The sequence below is a fragment of the Hibiscus syriacus genome, unplaced genomic scaffold, assembly GCF_006381635.1.
Source record: "Hibiscus syriacus cultivar Baekdansim isolate YM2019G1 unplaced genomic scaffold, ASM638163v2 tig00110204_pilon, whole genome shotgun sequence".
In the NCBI taxonomy this organism is placed as follows: Eukaryota; Viridiplantae; Streptophyta; class Magnoliopsida; order Malvales; family Malvaceae; genus Hibiscus; species Hibiscus syriacus.
The window spans coordinates 279,931-301,552 of NW_024062626.1; the positions used below are offsets into that span (position 1 = coordinate 279,931).

Consider the following 21,622-nt stretch of genomic DNA (forward strand, 5'->3'; position numbering starts at 1 on the left):
CTATAATTCAATATCCATCTCGTGTTTGTGTTTCTAGTAGGCAAAGCAGTATTCACCCGAAGTGTTTTTTTAGGCATATTAGTATTCTAACGAGATCTTCCAACATTCTATTTCATTCATAAAATTCAGCTGAATTGAGAATTTTTTATTCGACAGCTTGATTAGAGAAATATAAATTTCAGTTTTTTTTATACTCCTATTGATGGTGAAAAAGTAACTTCCAAGGAAACGTTAGATTAGAAGGAAAGTAAACAAATTTTTAAATGTCAAACACTAGAATCACATTTCAATTTCTTAAAAAGATCTTATCCAACGATTCCTAATGGTAATAGTAAGATATGATAAGGTAAAAACCATTCGATTCGAATTTTTACAGTTAAGAGATTAATTTATTTTTAAATTACAATTTCATATGTGTATGGCTTTTAATTATACTATACTTTTTTTAATCTTAGAATAATAATAATAATGGAAATTCCTGAAGTTGAAAATAAAATCCCCACTGAAGAACACGTGTTGCCATTTGGTCCAGTTGAAAATTAAGGAGCGCAATCCACAGCTGGTCTCTGACCAATCATATCTGTGATGGGAATACCATGGCGTTTGTTAGAAGTACAAAAGTATCAGGGTATTAGCAGCACAAATCTAGTGGGTGCTTGAATCAACCATGGCTTTGGTTCCCACCACTTATCCCCATCTCTGCTCTAACTCATACCCACCATCACCCAGAGCCATCCAACCTCTCCTCTCCCCGAGCATGCATGTTGGGGTTCGATTCCGCAACAAGTGCTGGCCTTTGTTCAGTGGGAAGGCCAAGGAGCTAAAGCCCTGTGTTTTGGTAGTCAAAGCATCGGAGAGTGAGTCCCAAACCCAAACCACAAACCAGGAAGAGGAGGAGTATGAAGTGGAGATCGAGCAACCTTATGGCCTCAAATTCAGGAAAGGCAGAGACGGTGGCACTTACATTGATGCTATTCTGCCCGGTGGAGCAGCTGACAAGGCTGGGGTTTTCACCGTTGGGGACAGAGTCCTTGCCACTAGGTTTTCTTTTTTTCTTCCATTTTTTACCTCTTACTATTCCAATTGATTACTTACTTTGTTATCCTACGTACTAGTCAGCTGCCTTGCCTAACAAACTGTGCTTAGCCTTGGATTAATTGCCACAGTCAATCATGTCTATGCGATGATTCCATTCTCCATGGATCAAATATGGTTAATTTTCCAGTTCCCATTAAAATTATAAGGTGACTTATGAACTCTTGATGGGAATACAGTGCTGTGTTCGGAACAGAAATATGGCCTGCTGCCGAATATGGGAGGACAATGTACACCATCCGCCAGAGGATTGGTCCATTGCTTATGAAAATGCAGAAGAGATACGGTAATTATTTCCATCCGCCACCCAGGCTTTATAATAGTTGAAGTCTGAATATACGTTTATATACTTAATTATCCTTTGCGTAAGTTTTCTTGGCTATCTGAAGAATATTAAGCGTTTACCAGGGCAAGTTGACGAAGGAGGTGAGTTAACAGAGAAGGAGATCATTAGAGCTGAGAGGAATTCAGGAGTAATCAGTAACAGAGTGAGGGAGATCCAAGTGAGTCCTATCTCAACTCTATATTAAGAAACTTTTCTGTATTATAACGCATGCCTCTGCAATCTCAGATGCAAAACTATATAAGGAAAAGGGAAGAAAACAAGGCAGAGAAAGGGATCTCCGTGAAGGTTTGCAACTATACAGGTAATCTCACATACTTTTACTCTCTTTTTTTCCCACTTAGTTTCTGTCCAACTCATATTTTCCATCCTTTTTTGCTTTGTATGGGGAAGGAGTGGAGAATACGAGCAAGCTCTGGAGAAATTCGAGTCTGTTCTGGGATCAAAGCCAGATCCTGATGAAGCAGCCGTAGCAAGTTACAATGTTGCTTGCTGTTATTCAAAGCTTAACCAGGTGGGCATGCGAGATTGGAATTTAAAGTAGCTAGCTATTCAAATAGAACCATCATCAAAAGCCTTTCTGTTCCAACATAATTAAAAGTTTAGAGATTGAGTTTGTGATCCAAGGCATTGGAATTGTTTACAGATTCAAGCTGGACTGTCAGCACTTGAAGATGCGTTGGAGGCAGGATTTGAAGACTTTAAGGTGACAATCAATTGCTTTGCAACCAGATGCCTATTATTAACAGAGTTGATCTCAACTGAAGTGGTAATTAATTTTGTGTTAACAGAGAATCCGGACAGATCCTGACCTGGCCAATTTAAAAAATTCAGAGCAGTTCGAGCCTTTGCTTAAAAGGTTCGATGAATCATTTATCAATGAGAATGCCATCAATGCCATTAAATCTTTATTTGGCATGAAATAAACCCCTTCCTCAATGGATGTTGGCCTTATAGAATTTTGGGGTACATGAGGCTTTCTTACATATTTTGTTATTCAAAGAACGTGCTTAAATGTATCTCAACCAAAAGGCCCAAAACCTTAATTCATTCATCTTCTTCTGCCTTTCTCATTATTTTTACATCTTATGTTTCCTTTGAGAGAGGTTCATATATAGTATATGATGTTAGTGGAGGAGCATTTGCCCTGCTGGCCACAACTTTAGACGTCTTTGCTTCATGTTAGACTTTTATGATAATTCTATTTGAATCATACTTTTACTATTAGAGATCGACTAAAAGTAGAAAATTTTAGTTTGGGTAATTTCATCTATGCAATTTTCTTTTATAATCAAATTATTATCTTTGTAAATAAATACTTGAGATTAGAAGTTAAGTCGATTAAGCAACACACAGCCTCAGTCTTGTATTTGTATATTTTTTCCCTTCATATTAGTGATTTCTCAACCTTTACATTTGGTTTTTTAAGAGTTTTTTCATGTAAAATCTTGATGTCTTATTTTTCTTTCTCTATTTATTTTATGTTTGTTTCTACTGTCATCATCTTCGTATGATATAACAAATTGGTATCAAAGCGTATTCAAGTTTAGTTCGCTCACGGTAAAAGCGTTTTTGAATTATAAAATTTCATTGTTCAATTGCAACATCATACTCCTGTTGCGGCAAGTGAAAATGTAGACAATTCTAATACAAATAAATTTGGACAATGTCCTCTTGGAGTTACATAAGATGCATTTGAGGAAAAGCAACATAAGAATCTAAAGACTCAATTGCAATTACATTTGTATCTGTCAAATTTAGTTTTACTAGACGTGTTGAAAAAGAAAATTGTTGTTGTGTTGAAGTTAAAGTTGGAGTAATTGTACACGTTGAAAATCCTAACTAGTAAGTTGTATCTGAAGTAACGTCTTTATTATCGTTGTTTGATAGAAGATACATCTTTGGTAGAATACATATAAAGAAAAAGAAATCTTCTTTGAATTCCATGACTGTAAAGGTTAAGTATAATAAAGATGATTTAGGTTCAATTTGCTTTGTTGTTGCCTTTTTTGTACTACCTTTAGAGTTGCAATTTTGTATAGTCATGATTCTTGCACAATTGACGAAGTTTATGACTCATTAGCTGCAATTTTGTATTGTCATGTCCTTATAACGAATTTCATAAAACATATTAAAAAATATAATTTTTTATGTGGACTTGATGAAAATTGTATGAAACTCATCATTAAACTATGACGAGTTTTAATTATTTATTATATTTTATGAAACTTGTCACGAGCGCATAACAAGTTTCAAAAATACTTTAATAAATAACCTAGGCCCTAAATTAAATTTTCAAACACCTATGTTTTCCTAATATTTTTTACTATTTTATATCTTACCTTAAGTTAATGGTTTAAATTTGTACTTTTGTGTCGTTTAAATTGGTATGTAAACTTAGTTACTGGTTGGTGTCTATATCTTTGTGTTTAAATTAGTGATTTGATTTGATTTTTATCGCATATTTTAAGTCCTAAATTTGAATTTATTATTATCAATATATTTTTTAAATATGTAACAAAAATTAAATTCAAATAGTTTTTTATTAGTATATTCAAATATTTAAATATATAAAAAAATAAAATGTAAATACTAAATAGAAAAATAAAAGTACCAATAAAATTGTATAGCCAAATCTAAATATCAAATAAGAGGGAAGCTATTAGCATGATTATCAACCATAAAACAGACTTTATTAAGGGAAGTCTTAGGAGAACACCTAAAAGAACAAAACATCCCCTATTTGACTCTAAAAATAAAATGAAGAAAAGGATGAGCGTAGAAAATCATTGAAAATGAAGAGATCAGGTTAAAATATAGTAATTTTGTTAGAGGAAGGGTTGTTTTAATAATTAAGAAAAAATGTATGTAGGAAGGAATAAAAATGTGGTGGAGGAGGAAGACGCAGTGAAGGAAGGCATGCCAAACGGGTGAAGCTATTGTTAGAAAGTTAAAATGGAAGAGTTCCATAATTGTAGGGCATCCCATCTCCTCTTCTCTCTCTTTCCCCCCTCCAAGGGAGGATCCAATTCTCTAATATTTCGCACCCTAGTTCCTGCTGCTCCCCTGGTGAAGGGCGCGCACAGCGGTGCGCGTTCCCCCCCATCGTCATTGACGCCATGTCTATGCTCATTCCCTTTCACCTCCTCCTCTCCTCCTTGCTTTTTGTTTTTCATTCTCGTTCTCATGCATATGCATATGCATCTCCCGACTCCGAATCCCTTCTCAAATTCAAATCCTCCTTACGCAACGCCGACGCTTTGCAAAGCTGGGACGACAATCCTAATCCTCCATGCACTGGCCAAACTGCCAACTGGGTCGGCATTCTTTGCAATAAGGGTGCCATTTGGGGTCTTAAGCTCGAGAATATGGGACTCTCCGGCACCATTGACATTGATTCTTTAAAAACCCTGCCCGAATTCACCACCATCAGCGTTATGAACAATAATTTCGATGGTCCCATGCCCCAGTTGAACAAACTTCCTGAATTGAGATCCGCTTATTTATCCAACAACAAATTTTCTGGAGAAATTCCTCCCAATGCCTTTGATGGTTTGATTCAGATGAAGAAGTTGCATCTCTCACAAAATCAGTTTACGGGTCCAATTCCGGCCTCCTTGGCCTCCTTGCCCAAGCTTACGGAGCTTAAACTTGACCGTAACCGCTTTTCCGGTCCTATCCCCGACTTTAAACACCCCCCGCACATGCTGGATCTCTCGGGTAATCAATTGGAGGGTCCTATACCACCAAGCCTTAGTAAGATTGACAAAAAGATGTTTGAAGGTGACTCACGTATTTTTATTTATTTTGTCTATATGTTACTTTTGAATTCTATAATTCATTTATTTTACATTTTATTACTACTGATATTAAGTAGCTTGTTTTTTTACCCCATCTTTTTGTGCTAATGTAATATACGAGCTCAAATATATAAAGATAGTTCCGTGGTTGCTGTAGGCAATAAGGCTGTCTGTGGAGGACAATTGGAGGCGTGTGAGACCCCTGCTGCTTCCAACTCCAGCTCAGGGTCCAGCTCCAGCTCGAAGAAGCCCCCATTCTGGTTAAGTGTGATCCTTGTTGTAGTTGGGGTGTTGATAGTTGTGGGCATATGTGCAGTGATGATGATGCAACAACCCAGAGGGAAGAAAACAGCATCTCCATCATCAGTGGAGGCTCCACTAGCAAAAGTGGGAGCAAAAGGGTACAACAAGGAAGAAGAACAAGGGTCCGCAGGAAACTCAAGGAATGGAAAGAAGGCCCAAGAGACGAATGTTAAACTTACTTTCGTGAGGGATGATAGGCAGAAGTTTGATTTGCCAGACTTGCTAAAAGCGTCGGCAGAGGTATTGGGAAGTGGATCGTTTGGTTCATCATTTAAGGCTGCTCTATCAGTTGGGCCAGTGGTGGTGGTGAAGAGGTATAAGCAGATGAACAACGCTGGGAAAGAAGAGTTCCTTGAGCATATGAGGAGGATAGGGAGGCTCACGCATGCAAACTTGCTTCCTCTCGTCGCCTATTACTATAGGAAGGAGGAGAAGCTACTTGTCTCCGACTTCGTTAAAAACGGAAGCTTGTCGGTTCATCTTCATGGTTGATTTGTTTTTCCTTGTCTACACTCTTACATAAAACATGGAAGAATAGAAAGAGAATTAATGAACAATTCATTGCTTCCTTTTCAGGTCACAAATCCTTGGGGCAGCCGGCGCTGGATTGGCCAACTCGATTGAAGATTGTGAAAGGAGTAGCCAAGGGCCTGGCATACCTGCACAAGGAGTTACCTAGTTTGATTGTACCCCATGGTCACCTCAAATCCTCAAATGTTCTCCTTAACGAATCCTTCGAACCCCTCCTCACAGATTACGGTCTGATCCCCATAATCAACAAGGAAAGTGCCAAGAAGCTAATGGTGGCTTACAAGTCACCGGAATACGCGCAACAAGGGAAAATCTCAAGAAAGAGCGACGTATGGGCCCTCGGAATATTGATATTAGAGATACTAACGGGAGTGTTCCCTGCAAACTTGAAGGGTAAAGAGAGTGATGAACAGGAGGATATGGCGAATTGGGTGAAAACCGTAGTTGGTGATCAACAAACGGAGGTGTTCGACAAAGAGATGGGAACAATAAAAGACAGTGATGGGGCATTGATGCAAGAGCTGTTGAAGATAGGATTGAGCTGCTGTGAAGAAGATGAGGAGAAGAGATTAGTTTTCAAAGATGCTGTTGGGAGAATCGAAGAACTAAACCTTCAAGGCCACGTCGTAACTGAAATTGAGATTTGATGTTCAAAACATTTTAATTTTGTTTTTATTTTCTTCTTTCTTTCTCATTACTAGATTTCCTTAGGACTAATATATATATATATAGAGAGAGAGAGGAGCCTGCAAGCAGTTTCTTACCTATTTTCTCTCTTACCTTTTTCTTTCTCTCTATCTTTTTCTTTCTCTATATATACATATTGTACCCATACTTTACCTAAATCACTTTTTTTTAATTTAAATACCTCAAATTAATTATTGAGACACTATAACTAACTTCTTTTAATATATATATATATTCTTTTTCCCCTTAGAAATAAGTAGTTGAATTATTTCTTTAAATACTCAATGTACATGTTAAATACTTTGATATTATTACACATTTGATTAAAGTTGATATGTAATTTTGATATTTATTAATGTAATATGATAGATGAATTTTAATTTTGTGTAATTATACATATGAAACTATGATTATGATTGAATTGCACACACACAAATTTGATTTTGTTTCAATTATACTTATCTCGAACAATAAATACATATGTTTATTTATTTTTTGAACATGTACATCTGTTTAATTATTTTTATTTCAAATGAATATGAATATTTGTATATAAAATACATAAAATATTTGGTTTCTCTCTTTCCAGATCTACTCATCTCGTTCACTCTCTTTCCAGATCTGCCAACATCGTTAATCAACAGTGTCGTTTCCGATCTCAATCCAGTAACCTTTCCGTGATTCCGTCTCATTCTCATTCCGGATCTGATCATTACTCGTTACTTCCTGCTATTACTAATTTTGTAATCATATTAATTATAAATTCTTATGCTGCATTAGTTTCAGGATATTTTTGCTTTGTTGTTTATGGAAAGATTCTTTAAGATCTAAATTCTCTCTTCCCGCTTTTCTCCTTGCTTCGTTTTGTGTTCTTCATTTAGGTAAGATAACCCACAGTATCTTGTTCTTAGATCACAACTACACTTACTCATTCGTTTTATTGATTGAATCTCAGTAAGCTTTTATTCCTTGCCCACTTCCAAGGTTTATTCATTTTCTTTTTTGATTATTTATGGGGTTTAACTGAAATTTTGTTCTCCTTTCATAGAATTTGTTATTTACTTGAAAAACAATTTTATTTTGAGTAGGATCTACTGGATCTATATTTTTTGTACTTTTCTTTGAGTAGGATTTACTGGATCTGTATTTTTTCATTGTCCTAGACTCCTAGTATATTATATCATTATCGATATTTAAGTAAGATATAAATCCAATCATTAGTTTCTAGCTGTTGGCCTTAAGTTAAGTAAGATAATGTTTATTTGTCTTAAAATCCTATTAAGTAACCAACTAGGCTTCTTAGTACCCCTTAAATCTCTAGCGTTTTATTGGTGCATCTTCTGTCTTCTTTGGATTCCTTTTTCATAGTTCCTCATAGCTTCGGTTGTAGATGATTACTTGAGGTCATGTCCTTCTTTTAGATCCTATAGGGCGTATAGGGGGAAGGCTCGACAGAATGGTGTCAAGGAGACTAGACTTAGAGTTTGTTCGTTGAATGTAGGCACATTAAATGCTAGGCTGCTGGAGGTATTCGACGTACTTAGTAATAGGAAAATAGATTTTGCATGTATTCAGGAGACTAGGTGGAAAGGGGCTTGCGCCAGAGAGTGTAATGGGTACAAGTTGTGGTATTCAGGCATAGATAACGCTAGAAATGGGTGGGTATCTTGGTATCCTCTAGGCTCAAGGAAAATGTAGTTGAAGTTTGTAGATACCGAGATAGGATCATGATGATTAAGGTTATTATAGAAGCGGAAGTGGTGAATGTCTTTTCAGTGTACGCCCCACACGTTGGCCTAGGGGAGGGGGAAACGTTGCTTCTGGATCAGTTAGATGATGTACTTAGGAGCATTCCGGAGGACCAAAGAGTTTTCATAGGGGGAGACTTCAATGGCCATATAGGTAGTGCAACCGACGGGTATGACAGTGTTCATGGGGGTTTCGGTTTTGGTAGTAGGAACGAGGAGGGGCTTATGTTGCTTGAATTTGCTACTGCACATGATATGGTGGTCACTAACTCCTTCTTTAACAAGAGATGTGAACTTGATTACGTTCCATAGCGGGGGACATTGTACCAAAATCGACTACATCCTGGTTCGAAATCGGGATAGATGGGCTTGCATTGACTGTAAGGTATTTCCTGAAGAGGCATGTGCGTCACAACACAGATTGTTGGTTTTGGTGTTCCGCGTACGCCACGGGCGGGACACTCATAGGAGGGCTAAACTTGGTAAACCTAAGATCCTTTAGAATAACTTACATGGAGCGACAGCTAATGACTTTAGGAGTAAGGTTTTGTCTAATACAAGTTTTGGAACTACAAACCCAAATAATGCAAATATGTTATGGAAAAATATGGCAAATTCCATCAGAGAGGTGGGAAAAACACCCTTGGGGTGTCGCCATGGAAGGTCAATGAGCATAAAGAATCGTGGTGGTGGAACGACGAAGTCCAAACTAAGGTGAAGACTAAGCAAACTTGCTTCAAGGAGTATCTATAATGTAATGACGATGAAGAAAGATCGAGAGCTAACAAAGATACAAGGAGGCAAAGCGGGAAGCCAAGAAAACGGTGGCTAAAGCAAAGGATATGGCATACAAAGAAATGTACAAGAGATTAGACACCAAGGAAGGACAAAACGACATCTTCAGGCTAGCAAAATCCAGGGAGAATAGGAAAAAGAATCTAGGTAGCATTAGGTTTATTAAGGACAACAATGATGTTCTTTTAGTAAAAAATCATGATATTAAGAGGGTTTGGGGTAGTTACTTCTTTGCCTTATTTAATGATGGTGCTTCTCCATGTAGAGATAGTACCGTTGATGGGTCAGCCGACCATCATACTACGGCCAATGACTGCCCTACAAGTAGGATTGAGTTTGAGGAAGTCAAAATGGCTCTTAGAAAGATGGGGAGAGACAAAGATGTTTGTCTAGTTCAAATTTCTATCACTGTGTGGTTGGCCCTAGAAGAAGAGGGAGTTAAGTGGTTGACCAACATCTTTAATATTATTTTAGAGACTGCCAAGATGCCAGAGGAGTGGAGAGAGTCTATGGTGATACCAATCTATAAGAATAAAGGAGATCCCCTGTGGCAACTACAGAGGTATTAAACTACTCAGCCATACCATAATGCTATGGGAAAGGGTGATGGAGGTTAGGTTGAGACAAGTTAATAGGGTTTCGAAAAACCAATTTGGGTTTATGCCAGGCAGATATACTACAGAGGTGATTCATCTACTTCGACGACTTATGGAGAAATATAGGGAAAAAATAGAGATCTTCACATGTCGTTCATTGACCTTGAGAAGGCGTATGATAGCGTTCCCCGATACGATCTGGAAGACCTTGGAAATGATACGGATCCCAACTGCTTATATCTGGATGATTCGTGATATGTAATGTAGATCTACTACATACTTCAGGACTACAGTTGGCAACACCGAGGCATTCCCTGTGGAAATCGAACTCTACCAGGGGTCGGCTCTTAGCTTTTACATTTTTGCCTTGATTATGGACGACATCTATTGTGCGACACCAGACGGTGTTCCATGATGTATGTTTTTCGCTGACGACATTGTCCTAGTTGCTGAAACAAAAACTGAGCTGAATAGTCGACTGGCTACCTGGAAGACTGCTTTGGAAGAAAAAGGTCTAAGGATCAATATTTAAAAGACAGAGTATTTATGTTCAAACTTCAGTGGGAACCAAAACGATGAAGATGTAGAAGTATGCATAAAAGGACATGTTCTCCCCTCAAAGGATTGTTTTAAGTACCTAGGGTCTATAATACATAAAGATGGGGGTGTGGATGATGACGTTACACACCGTATAAAGGCGGGATGGCTAAAGTGGAGGGATGCTACTGGAGTTTTGTGTGACAAGAAGGTGCCTCTAAAACTTAAGGGAAAATTTTATAGAATGGAAATAAGACCAGTGCTACTGTATGGATCAGAATGTTGGGCAAACAAGGAGAATCACGTAAGGAGGATGGAGACCGCAGAAATGAGAATGCTTCGATGGACATGTGGTAGGACTCTGTGGGACATGACACCAAACTCTGCTATTAGGATGTCCTTGGGGGTGGTGCATGTATTCGAAAAATTGAGGGAGGGAAGACTACGGTGGTTTGGGCATGTCTTTAGGCGACAACTATCGGATACGGTCAGGAGGGTAGAGTCGATTACAGTCGACGGTGCCAGAAGGAGAGGACGACCAAGGCGGAAGTGGGAAGACTACTTGAGATTTGATTTGAAGGATTTAGCCCTTACCGAGGACATGACCTCTGATAGAAAAATATGGAGACTTAAGACCAGGGTAGCCGAGTAGTGCGGGTTACATCCATAGGGTGTATCATCTCTATCTTCTTTTAATACATTTGTAGTAATTTCCATATACGTTTCTATCATTGGAAATTATGAAGGCTTAAAACTAGGGTAGCGGAGTAGTGTTGCCTTAGTTTAGGTTTTAACCCATTTTGACTTTATTCCTTCTCGTAGCTTGCTATCATTGACTTCTGTATATCCTTCTCTTCATGTTTCCTCTTTTTAAATTTAGTCGGGTCTTACGTTTCTGTCTATATGCAGAGATTTTTTATGCAAGAATTTATTTGCAGTGATTACTTCCATTACAAACGCGTATATGAAGAAAGCATATGAAGACTGTTCAACTATGTATTTATTTATTTATTTATTTATATATGCATTGCATTTTATCTTTATTTTTACTTTTTTGACTATTGGAGGTCTTTCACGGAAGCTGCTCTCAACTAGGCGTTGGGGGTAACCTACTACCCTACCTCCCCTTACCCCATTACATATGAGAATAGGGTTTTGTTGTTGTTGTTGTATGTGTATATAATTATATAAAATTAAAGTTTATAAATCATATTATACATTTAATGAAAATTCATGTATATATCCCTAAATGTTAACCTATTAAAAAAAATCAGATATTTCACGAATTCTTCCTTGAAACTTTAAAAAGAAATTTGATCAAATAAAAAAATTATTAAAGAACTATTAAAATTTGATTTGTTATGTTTATACTTAAATAAACTCTTCATATTTTAATTTGTATTCTAGTAAAAACTTAAGTTTTAGGTTATATCTAAAGTAGCTCTCCCCTTTATTTTATACTTAATAGAGTGTTTATTTCATAGAAGATCATTTTTAATTTTTTTTCAATATTTATTCCATAAAAAATAATTTAATTAACAAAAATGATTTATTAATCAATGAAAAATATGTCAACTTTCTTGCAAATTTTCTTTCTCTTCTAAAACAATGTAAGATAATTTTTAGAAAATTACTCTTTATAAGCAACATAATTCTTAAATCGGAAGTTAACATAAATCAAACAAAATTAATGTATAATAAATAATAAATTTATAGATTATAATTTTTTGTCCCGATTCCCAAGGCTTTACCATTTACCATGAGTAATTCACACGTCATGATTTGTTGGGTGAGTCTCTCACTGGAGAGTTTCTGCATACACAATGCATCGAACTTAAGACCTACTTAAACAATATCAAGTTGCTTACCACTTGAACTAATCTCGTTGGTATAGATTAGATTTTCACAAATTTAAAACTAAGTATAGAAATACTTTGATGAAAAAGATAATCCCATATAGGAAGGTAAAATGCCGTGTGATGCAAAAAAAATCTCTAAATTTATGTTAAGCTTGAAATTTACTTAAATGCAAACCAGAGAACAGAATAAAACAAGTTGAGAGAGTTTCCAGCGTGGAGATATAATAAAAAGTAATAGCTGTGGCCCAAATAGGAAGGTAATATTGGTATATAATCAAAGGTTAGGGTGGTTGGTTTTGAACAAACTTTAAAAAAGAATATAGTTGATCAAAATATACATGAGACTGAATCTGATGTGTTAGATTCTTTGTAAATGATGGAGAACAAACAACTTATGTAACGTAATCAACAAATTGAGCAGGAAAATGAAAGTGTTAGAAGCCAAATTAAAGGACAGGGTTAGGTAATTAGGTTAGATTGTTAATTTGCGTATAACTAGCAAACTTTCCACGAGTTAAAATTAGCAAGGGAATTAAATACATATGTGGGTCGATTGAGGGGAGGGGTTAATTAGAGTCGAAATAAGAAGATGAACAGAAGAAACGGAGAAAGGAGAAACGAGAGTGTGGCAGTGGCAATACACAGGGAGAAGGGAAGCCAACACGCGATGAAATGGGCTATGGATAATCTTATGTCCAGGGGTCAATCCATCACTCTTCTCCATGTTAACACTAATCCTTCTTCCACCCCCAACCCAAGTATGTACTCCTTTTTTCATTTTTTTGTCTCTTTGAGTTGGATTCATTATTTAAATGCATGCATGCAGGTGGGAGCCACGTAAAAAGCCAAGCCAAGGATGTGTTTCTACCTTTCCGATGCTTCTGCTCACGCAAGGACGTACGTACTCTTTCTTCTTTAGTTTCTTGTAAATTATTAATGGATTCCTCTATCTTATGATAATTCGCAACCTAACAGATCAAATGTAATGAAGTCATGCTGGAGGATACCGATATCGCTAAGGCCTTAATCGATTATGTCTCCTCTGCTGCCATTGAGACTTTAGTACTTGGCGCACCCTCAAGAAGCTTGTTTGTTAGGTAATTGCAACTCCACCCTCAAGAAGTTCAAAATTTTTTGATGTAATATTAACATTATCCATCCTCCTGCAGAAAATTCAGGACAGCTGAGGTTACAACTAGTGTCTCAAAAGGGGCTCCCGATTACTGCACCGTCTATGTCATTGGCAAAGGCAAGATCTCATCTGTGCGATCCGCTTCTGCTCCCCCTCCCCCTCCTCCTCCCCATCTCACCCAATCTCCTCATCCTGCTCCCGCTGTTAACCACAGATACAGAGGTTAGTTTTCTTCCACTATACTACTATTTATTTCTTTCGTTCGCCCATCAATCACATCCATCTCATGATCTATAGATATTCCTTGTGTATCAGCACCTCAAAGGTCCTTACTCCACATTGCAACCTGCATGTTGAGACCGAAATCAGGTCACCCTCCTCCGCACGAGGACGAAACCTTATCAAATTTGAGCCCTCAACTCCCGAGTCTGACATATCTTTCCTAAGCAGTGGAAGGCCGAGTAGTAGCGACACCACCTTCTCTTCTCAATCTGACATTGTGGATTTCGGAAACCCTCAGCTTTCCAGCATCTCGGATTACGAAAACGGAAGCATAGGGTCATCATCCTCTGGGGATTTTAGTTCACAGCACGGCTTCTCATCATGGTCCGAGGAAAGTGGTAGGACATCTCATAATATGGTAAATCAAACACTAATACTCTTTCATCAACTAAAACCAAACCTTTTATTTCGTATGTAAATGTAACTAATTGTTGAGATGCCACAGGATGACGCGGAAGCTGAGATTAGAAGACTGAAACAGGAGCTCAAACAGACCAGGGATATGTACAGTGCAGCCTGCAGAGAAGCACTCTCAGTAAAGAAGAAGGTAGATGGTACCTTAAGCTGAAAATCCATTTTTAAAAACTAATCTCATGTTCCATATGCATATTCTGATTACAGGCAATAGAACTCCAAAGCAGGAAAATGCAAGAAGAACAAAAGAAAGAAGAGACAGGTTTAGCTGAGGAAGCCACACTGTCACTTGCAGAGAAGGAGAAAGCCAAGTGTAAGGCCGCCATTGAGGCAACCCAAGCAGCTCAACGGATTGCTCAACTCGAAGCTCAAAAGAGAATGGATATAGAAATGAAAGGCAGCAATGATGAGATGACCACGACATTAAATAGTTTCGGGCACCATCTCTGGTACCGCAAGTATACCATTGAAGACATTGAAACAGCAACACAGAATTTTTCACCGTCTCGCAAAATAGGAGAAGGAGGTTATGGGCCAGTGTACCACTGCAACATGGACCACACCCCCGTTGCAATAAAAATTCTACGTCCAGATGCAACGCAGGGACAGTCACAGTTTCAGCAAGAAGTATGGATATGCCATGTCTCATAAAATGCTAAAATTTCATTCATCTCCTCCTCTCTATATATATATATATATATATATATCTTTTTGGCAACTCATGTCAGGTTGAAGTATTAAGCTGCATACGGCATCCAAACATGGTTCTTCTCCTTGGAGCCTGCCCCGAGTATGGCTGCCTAGTCTATGAATACATGACTAATGGGAGCTTAGAAGATCGCCTGTTTAGATACAAAAACACTCCGGTAATTCCATGGCAAGTAAGATTTCGAATTGCCGCAGAGATTGCAACAGGCCTTCTTTTCCTCCACCAAACGAAACCAAAGCCAATTGTGCACCGTGACCTTAAACCGGCCAACATTTGATTGATCACAATTATGTGAGCAAAATTAGTGACGTTGGCTTGGCTAGACTTGTTCCTCCATCACTTGCTAACTCTATAACTCAGTATCGTATGACATCAGCAGCCGGAACATTTTGTTACATAGATCCAGAATATCAACAAACTGGAATGCTGGGGATAAAATCTGATGTCTACTCACTTGGGATCATTCTTCTACAAATAATAACTGCTAAGCCACCAATGGGTTTGATTCATCAAGTTGAGAATGCCATCGAGAATGGAACTTTCGCTGAGATACTAGACCCTGCTGTGATTGACTGGCCAGTGGAAGAGGCCTTGATCTTCGCCAAGTTAGCCCTCAAATGTTCGGAGATGAGACGAAGGGACAGACCTGATCTTGGAAAGGTTGTGTTGCCTCATCTTAACAAACTGAGATCTTGCTGAGTCAAATATGAGTTTTATCGCGCTTGGTGGCAGTGCAGGGGCTTCACCAAATCAGACCCAAGTTTCCATCTCCTCGATGCAGGTGAAGCTATAAATCTCTCAGTCCGCCAAAACAATATACTATAAATATATATGTGCTTCTAAGGATAATTTAATGAACCTCAGTTCCTGCATTATGGATGTTATAGCTCAACCAGCGGCTCAAACTAAAATATATCATCTTAAGTGAGCATCCACACCTCTTGTTTTAGTTGATAGCTTTCCTCTTCTCCTACTTTTTAATGTTCCCTATCCTTTGTGCAGTTAGACTGGTTTGTCGAACTACAGGAGCTGTATCTCGCCATCCTAGTTCTATTTTTTTTTCAATTTTCCATTTCTTTAATTGTAATTTATCCACACAAAAATTTATCATTATGAACGCTTACCCTCTACAACTTCTATATGCATCTTATAGGAAGTTGTGCATCAATTAACGCCAAGCCACTGAATACACAAGTGAAGGCTTTATCATTAATTCCTGCAAACGAAACCAAAATGTTAGGAATAATAGCACAGCTCTAAATAAAGGTCCTGAAGATCTTACAAGTTGCGAGCCACCTCAAAATAATGTCATTGGTCATCCCAAATTCCACTAGCTTCGCTATGCTATTCTCTTTTTATAACACTTGCTGAAATTTAAATTAATTTTACACATTTTGTTTTAACATTTTATGTTGTAGTTTCATCATAATATATATATATATATATAAAACTCCTACACACCAACAGGTACGGAGCTCCCTTAGGGCCAAGGGCCCCCGACACCTGTTAAGATTTATATATTCGATATAATTTTAGTTTAATAATATTTTAGTTCATATAAAATATATTTAAATTTAAAAAATATAAATATTTATTAAATATTTAATCAAGTAGGGGTAGAACTAAAGAATGATAAGTCTATGTTCTCAAATTTTTGGTCTAATTACAATTTAAGTCATTGTAAGTTTAAATATTAAACAAATTAGAAGTCTCTTGAGTTTTGATTTTTTTTTAATTTAGGGTGAATACAAAGTAATATCTATACAAAGACTTTCAGCTATTTGACAATGAAGGCTCATACCCCTACATACATGCTTGAACTCGGGATCTCGAGGATAACAACAATCCCCTAATCACTAAGGTCGCTTGGTTCATGCTGAATTTCGAGTTTAAATGTCTAATAAGTCTTTATATTTTTCTTAAATAATCTAATATTTCAGTCCTTGCCAATATTTAATTCTGGCTCCGTCCCTGCACGCAAAGATAATGTCTTTGAATTTAAACAAGACATATTATTTTTTTATATTATTAATATTTTAAAAAATGAATTATTGAAATAAGTTATATAGTTGACGTATAAATTTTTAAATTTGAATAAAAATATGTCGCGGTTGGAGAAGAAGAGGTCAGACGAAAGGGAGGAGAATTAGGAATAATCGAGAAAGGGTTAGGGATTTGGACCAAATCAATTGAGAAAATTGGGGATGGGAAGGCAAAAAATAAGACACGTGAGAAACATGTGATAATTAAAACAAATGACACATTGGAGCAGCCCATTACCTGTTTAGTGGGAAAGGAAGAACTACCTCACAACCCAACAAAGTGGATAGCACCTTCACAAGACAATTATAAGTTGTCTAAAGAATGATAAGTCTATGTTCTCAAATTTTTGGTCTAATTACAATTTAAGTCATTGTAAGTTTAAATATTAGACAAATTAGAAGTCTTTTGAGTTTTGATTTTTTTTTAATTTAGGGTGAATACAAGGTAATATCTATACAAAGACTTTCAGCTATTTGACAATGAAGGCTCATACCCCTATATACATGCTTGAACTCGGGACCTCGAGGATAACAACAATCCCTTAATCACTAAGGTCGCTTGGTTCATGCTGAATTTCGAGTTTAAATGTCTAATAAGTCTTTATATTTTTCTTAAATAATCTAATATTTCGATCCTTGCCAATATTTAATTCTGGCTCCGTCCCTGCACGCAAAGATAATGTCTTTGAATTTAAACAAGACATATTATTTTTTATATTATTAATATTTTAACAAATGAATTATTGAAATAAGTTATATAGTTGACATGTAAATTTTTAAATTTGAATAAAAATATGTCGCGGTTGGAGAAGAAGAGTCAGACGAAAGGGAGGAGAATTAGGAATAATCTAGAAAGGATTAGGGATTTGGACTAAATCAATTGAGAAATTGGGGATGGGAAGGCAGAAAAGAAGACACGAGAAACATGTGATAATTAAAACAAATGACACATTGGAGCAGCTCATTACCTGTTTAGTGGGAAAAGAAGAACTGACCTACAACTCAACAACCCAACAAAGTGGATAGCTCCTGCACAAGATAATTATAAGTTGTTAGCTAGGACAACCAGCCGACATATTTACTAGATTCAGTACTATTGTAAATAACCATGTACTTCTGAGTCATATTACCTTATGATTTTGCTTAATGAAAGTATTCATTTTTATGTATGTCTGAAATCCCTAAATTTTTGTAAGTTCATAACAAATTGGTATCATAGCCTACAATCCTGGCATATTACAAGTTGGGTAAGCAAAAGAAACTCAAACCATGGCAGACCCAGTTAACCTTACAGCAATACAAAAACAAATTGAAGATCTCACCAAATTGGTCTAACATACAAATGATGAAACCCAACCTCCAAAGTGGTGGGACACGCAAGATAATTGGATTAGCAGTTTGGAGTCAATGATGACTACGAACCAGTTCCATGTGGAACAAATTTTATGAGTTCTGATTGGGAGGGAGGATGACAACAAACCAATGAGCCAAGAAAGAGACCAGGTAAAAACCCCTGAAACCTTTAAACTTGATGGAAAAAATTATGATAGTGATTGTGATAAATGAAAAGTCATGATTTTCATACCAACCAGATGAGTCTAGTATTCTTAAATTCAAGCCAGATGGGTTCACAAAAAATATGCAATACCAGAAAACATATATGCAAATGGGAGATAACAGTGGTACAAGATTATCACAAGGGATTTCTAAGGAAGGAAGAAAATCACCTATGAGTTCGAGATCCATGATACCAAGGCCTAGAGTGGAAATTCTTGTTTTTGATGATGCTAATCCTTGAAGCTGGATACAAAAGTGTCACAATTGTTTTTCACTTTTATGGAATTCCCAATGAAGAAAAGGTTGAGTTAGTTGTTATGTATTTGGTGGGCAAAGCTGAAACATTATTTGATGAATATATTTTACATAAACACAGAGTGTTGTGGCATGAGTTTGAGGCTGATATTTGCCATCGATTTACTGATAAATCTTTTTCGGATATCATTGATGAGTTCAATAAATTTATGCAAAAGGGGACAGTAGATAAATATCAAGATAAATTTGAAGAACTTGGACCCTACATGTTGCTGCAGAACCCATCCTTAGGTGAAGACTTTTCTGTTTCAGTCTTCATAAGTGGACTAAAAGAGGATATCAAGCATATAGTAAAGGCTCTCAATCCTAAGGAGTTAACAGAAGCCTCTAGGCAAGCTAAACTCTATGAACTGTCCATTGAGTATGAAATAGAAAGTATAAATCTTCTGTCAAAAGCCCACCATATCTCACCCCAAACAATTTTTCCAAACAACACAACAAAAAATCAATCATACTCCTCCACAGAAGCAAAATCTCATGGATTACAGGAGGTTGAATAATTTATGTTTCAAATGTGGTGATAAATTTTCACTTGGTCACCAATGTAAACCTAGACAGTTACACTCAATGGAAGAGGAACCTCCTCTTGAGGAAGATAATACATAAATTCTTGAAGGGGAAAATTCAGAGACACAACCAGAAGAATCCTTGGAAATTTCTATTAATGCCCTTATTGGCAACATAAGGTATAATACTTTGTGTATTCAAGTGATGATAAAGGGTAAACCACTAAGCATCTCTTAATTGATAGTGGCAACACACATAGTTTTCTCACTCCTAGATGGGCCAAGTAAGGAGTTAAACTATTGACTACCCATCCCTTAGCTATAACTGTTGCTAATGGTCAAAACCTAGTCAGCTCAACTAAGTCAAATCAGGTTACTTGGATGATGAATGGTCATTCCTTCTCTCATGACTTCAGAATTTTAAATCTTGGGGGTAGTGACATGGTTATTGGGGTTTATTAGATGAAACATTTCAGTCTAATCCTGATGGATTTCAATAATATGGCCCTCACCTTTGATAAGGATTCTCAACAAATTGTTATTCAAGGGCAAAGAGGTGTTGAGTTACTTCAAAGCATATCTGCCACATTCCATAAGATAACTGCAGCGGAGCATGATTGGAAAGACATATATTTGATGAGTATGAAGACTCCAGCTGCTGAAATTCCCACTAAATTACAACCCCTACTATTGGAATTTAAAAGAAAATTTGAGGAACCCATTGGTTTACCACATAGCAGATTACATAACCATGTTATTACTCTTAAACTGTGAGCTGCTCCAGTGAACTTGCGCCCTTATCGCTTTGCTCACCACCAAAAGGCTGAGGTGGAAAAACATATCGCTACAATATTGTCCTTCTCTATCATCCAACCAACTAAAAGCCCATTTGCCTCTCCCTGCCTCCTAGTGAAGAAGAATTATGGAACATGGAGATTCTGGGTTAATTATAGGGAGCTAAACAATCAAACAATCAAAAACAAATTTCATATTCATGTGGTAGAGGATTTGTTAGATGACTTGCATGGAGCAATTTACTTTTCTAAGATTGATTTATGTTCGGGATATTGGCAGATCAGAATCAAGCCCGAAGACATCTATAAAACATCATTTAGAACTCATTATGGGCACTTTGAATTTAAGGTAATGCCCTTTGTTCTTACAAATGCACCTTCTACCTTTCAATCCTTAATGAATGCCCTATTTACTCTATTTCTTAGAAAACTTGTCCTAATAATTTTTATGATATTCAGGTTTATAGCCACACACTACAAGATCATTTACAACATTTCAAAATTGTCTTGGACACATTACAAGCTAATCAATTATTTTCCAAGAAGTCTAAATGTTTCTTTGGACAAAGGCAAATGGAATAATTGGGGCATATTATTTCAAAAAATAGTGTTTCTACTTATCCATCGAAAGTATCTACTATGCAACACTGGCCATTGCCTAAAAGTCTTAAGTCCCTTTGAGGTTTTCTGAGGCTGACTGGGTACTATAGGAGATTTGTTCGAAACTATGGTGAAATTAGTAAACCATTGACTCAGATGCTTAAAAAGGAGGGCTTTCATTGGACAACTGAGGGAATAACAACTTTTAATCAACTCAAGGCATCGATGTGTTCTGCCCCAGTTTTAGCACTACCAAATTTTTCCAAATTTTTTTATTTGGAAACTGATGCTAGCTCGAAGGGGGTGGGAGTTGTCCTATCCCAAGAAGGGAGACCTATTGCATTTCTGAGCAAAGTCTTAAGTCTTAGACATGCTGACTTATCTATTTATGAACCTGAATACATAACAATCTTGTTTGATGTGCCTAAATGGCGTCATTACTTGGAGGGGGCTATTTGTCATAAAAACATACCACGAGCAATTGGAATTTCTCTTGGAATAAAAATTGACTACAATAATTTAGAAACATGGTTTGAATAAGTTGTTGGGCTTGGATTACAGCATCCAATATAGAAAAGGGAAAATAAATGTTGTTGCAGATGCTCTATCTAGACAGTTGGAAGATGAACACACTTGTCTACAAAATGACATCAATTACTACTATACCTAACTGGGTGCATGAGGTTGAAAACATCTATAAAGATGATATTTTAGCATTAGATTAGATTAAAACTCTCACACCCAATCCAAATGTTGATGCTAAATGGAAGTTTTCTAGATGTATAATAAGGTATAGAGATGGAGTTTATATTGGCACTACTGGCAGTCTTCGAATTCAAATTATTAAAGCCGTACGTGATTTCCCTTAGGGAGGGCATTCTGGTATTCAGACTACCTATCAACGAATTCATCCTCAATTCTATTGGTTAGAGTTGAAAAGAATGGTTAATGTATAGATTCACAGTGTGACATCTTCC

General features: G+C 36.8%; 2 protein-coding genes and 1 pseudogene across 2 annotated transcripts; all 3 read left to right on the forward strand.

Annotated features, from left to right (window-relative positions):
* Positions 1-619: 619 nt before the first annotated feature.
* On the forward strand, positions 620-2,492 carry LOC120219080 (protein MET1, chloroplastic). The gene is given in 8 exon segments (XM_039215929.1): positions 620-1,041; positions 1,275-1,381; positions 1,504-1,598; positions 1,667-1,691; positions 1,694-1,742; positions 1,832-1,952; positions 2,085-2,144; positions 2,230-2,492. Coding segments are annotated over 8 exon segments (966 nt in total). The 5' UTR covers positions 620-667; the 3' UTR covers positions 2,365-2,492.
* Positions 2,493-4,427: 1,935 nt separating this feature from the next.
* On the forward strand, positions 4,428-6,734 carry LOC120219076 (pollen receptor-like kinase 2). The gene is made up of 3 exons (XM_039215918.1): positions 4,428-5,221; positions 5,396-6,028; positions 6,118-6,734. Exons 1-3 carry the CDS (start codon positions 4,558-4,560, stop codon positions 6,717-6,719), a joined length of 1,899 nt encoding a protein of 632 aa, XP_039071849.1. The 5' UTR covers positions 4,428-4,557; the 3' UTR covers positions 6,720-6,734.
* Positions 6,735-12,883: 6,149 nt separating this feature from the next.
* Positions 12,884-15,625, forward strand: LOC120219170 (annotated as a pseudogene).
* The last annotated feature ends 5,997 nt before the right edge of the window (positions 15,626-21,622 follow it).